A 2,897-nucleotide genomic window follows, 5' to 3' on the forward strand; every position below is an offset into this window, starting at 1 on the left:
AGCCACCATGGAGCCAGCCTTACAGAGAAAAGATCACCCAGCTATACCTGCTTGGACTGGCTTATAAAGGACGTGGAAGGCAGCGTCTCTGCAGCATGCCACGTAACCCCTGCCAAGCTGCACAGCACAGTCTGAAGCACCTAAAGCTGCTCCCCAAGGATGCTCCAAGGGACAGGAAGCCTCTGGACAAGGTGCAGGAAGTGGGTCTACTCCTCGCTGCCATCGCACTGCAGCCGCCCGCCCTGTGGTGGGCACGAGCAGAGGCGGTCGCCACGGGCGGTGACGGCGCCCGCGGGCACAGGCAGCTCGTCCTCGTCGTAGCAGACGCACTGGGGGCAGCCGTCGGCCACGGGGCTGCCTACGGCGGCGCAGGTGGCCGGCACGGCGGGGCAGCGCGACGCGCACGTGATGTTGCCGTCGGGGCCGCAGGTGCAGAGGCGCCGGGCGAAGTCGACGTAGAAGGAGGCGCCCGGGGGCACGGGGTCCTCGTCGAAGCCCTGCATCTCACAGTCGCTCTGCAGGTAGCTGGGGCAGGGGCAGGCGGGCGCCAGGGGCTTCGCGGCAGCGCCGACGAGCAGCAGGGCACCGAGGCAGAGGCCCAGCAGCATCGCGAGGGACATGCTCCTGTGGGGACACCGCAGGGAACAGTCACGGCAACCCCAGACCACCTATTTAGCCCCAAAACCTGCCCGGGCTCCCCAGCGCCTGAGCACTCGCTGTGCCCTTTGGGAGGGATGCCCAGGAAGGACGCTCCTTTGTCCCTGTATTGACCTGAAGGGTTTAAGTTCCAATGACCAATTTCCCCTGGGAGGCCTTCAGGCTCGGGAACGCGAGGTGATAAATGCCGCACGGTTTCCTCCTCCATGAGCTCGTGCAGCAGCCACTGCTGCGATTTGCGCCTTATTGCTCTGCAAATGCATCTAGCTTTCTGCTCCCCGCCACTCTTGGCGGGCCGTGAGCCGCCTGACACCTTTCTGCTCGCCCCTTCTAGCCAGCCCCTGCTCCGCGGGAAGCCCGGCAGGTTGCCTAGTCCCTGTGCCTCCTTGTGAAGCCTTCAAAAGGATCCCAGGCACGACTACCTCGAGGAAAGAGGAAGTGGCCTCAGGGCCTTCCCCACCAGGGGAGGTTCAGGTTAGATATTAGGAAAAATGTCTACGCAGAAAGAGTGGGGAGCCCTGGGACAGGCTGCCCAGGGAAGCGGTGGTGTCACCGTCCCTGGCAGTGCTCAAGAACCGTGTGGCTGAGGTGCTTAGGGACAAGGTTTAGCAGGCGTGGTGGGGATGGGTTTGCAGCTGGACTTGATGATCTTGAAGGTCTTTTCCAACCACAATGATTGTGCAATTCCAAGATTTCTTTTCCCCTACCCCAGTTCCTCAGCCTCCCCATTTCAGCCAGGGCTGCCACGTGCCAGCGCCGCCCTCATGGGAGAGACCTTCTAGGCTGTCACCAACCACCTGGGCAGCTGGTGCTGCGTAGCCTCTCCCCTCGGCTGACCCACCTTATGTCTGGCACTGCTTTCTTCCAGCCTGGATTGCTCTCTGATCCCCCCTGTGCCACCTTTGGTCTCAACTGCATCAATCTCATCAGTAATCTCATGCTATGCAGTTAGATACCTTTGATTTGCTACTCAGAAATGTGCGACTAACTGCAATTCTTCTTAACACTTTTTAAACAAAAACGTTAGTAAATTGCGAAGAATTAGGAAAAATGCATGATTGGATAGAGCAAGAAAAAAGACTGGCAACAAGAGAGAACACACAAAGTAATATTCTTTATATCCTTCCTGTTTTTAAAGCAAACTCAGGATCAAGTTACTCATGATCTTGAAGATCTTTTCAACCACAATCATTCTGTGATCACTCTGCTTCTTTCTCATTACTGGAGACTGTCCTGCTGCTTGCACATTTCATTCATTCACACATTTCAATCCATGGCAGCTAATTTATCACTATTTCCAGCTGACTGATGGCTGTGCTGATTGCACTGAGCCCAGACCGGCTCCCTGAAGGTTGCCCATGGCAAGACCTGCCTGCAGAGTTTCTCTCTTGCAACCCCATGCAGAGATCCCTTGGCCATTCCCCATCTATGCAGCCCCCCGTTTGCTTTACACATAACGTGTAAAAACATGAAAACACGTATTTTGCAAAAGCAAACTCCCACACCCCAGCACTCACACTCAACACTCCACACTTAAGATTTAGCCTAGCAATAGGCTCAATGCAGCCCGTCTTCAGTAAAGGCCAAACATCAAAGGAAACTGTGGGCTGGCCTCCTGCTTGTGCCGAGCCAGTTTTTCCCTATCTCTGGACAACCAGACTACCGGCCCCACAAAGTGCTCCCGCTTTGTGTGGGCCCTGGGTTACCTGGTGCGTGGTGGTGCAGGGCCCTGGGCTCGGCGCTGGAGCAGCATCTCCCGCCTGTCCGTGCGTCGTCCCCACGCAGCCCAGCCAGTGCCTCTATTTATACGTCCCGGCCCGCGGCTCCGGGATGAGAAGCTGGGGGGAGACAGCGGAGGCGGGAGCCGCCGCTGCGCGGAAGGTGGCTGGGCCGTCCAGGAAGATGTTTATCTGGCTCGTGGTGTCAGTTTAGTCCCTGGGGCTGCAGACTCACCTGGCGGCTGCAGGGCTGCTGTCCGGACCCGTCCCGTCCTGTCCTGTCCTGTCCTGTCTGTCCCGGGAGGATAAAGGGATTTTAAAGCTGAGGCAGGGGGTGAAGAGCAGGGATGCCCTACCCACCGTGTCCCAGGGGAGGTGACGGGGCTGTTGGTGCCCCCAGCCCCAAGGCCGGCTCTGCTCTCCCCATTTCTCACCAATCTCCATCACTCCTGCAGGCTGCGGACCCCATTTCCTCTGTGTCGGCTCCAAGCCATGGTCCTTGCTCAGGGTCTCTGCCTGCCC

General features: G+C 58.2%; 1 protein-coding gene across 1 annotated transcript; it reads right to left on the reverse strand.

Annotated features, from left to right (window-relative positions):
- Nucleotides 1–206: 206 nt before the first annotated feature.
- LOC148593537 (fibulin-2-like) lies at nucleotides 207–620 on the reverse strand. Its single transcript, XM_088530627.1, has one exon. The coding sequence runs from the start codon at nucleotides 618–620 to the stop codon at nucleotides 207–209; it is 414 nt and encodes a 137-aa protein (XP_088386753.1).
- Between the last annotated feature and the right edge of the window lie 2,277 nt (nucleotides 621–2,897).

Source organism: Tinamus guttatus, unplaced genomic scaffold, assembly GCF_059628265.1.
Source record: "Tinamus guttatus ecotype Peru unplaced genomic scaffold, ASM5962826v1 Tinamus_guttatus_pri_ptg000384l, whole genome shotgun sequence".
Taxonomy (NCBI): Eukaryota; Metazoa; Chordata; class Aves; order Tinamiformes; family Tinamidae; genus Tinamus; species Tinamus guttatus.

Coding starts and splice junctions, on each gene's coding strand:
- LOC148593537 (XM_088530627.1), bottom strand. CDS start 620: ATGTCCCTCGCGATGCTGCTGGGCCTCTGCCTCGGTGCCCTGCTGCTC.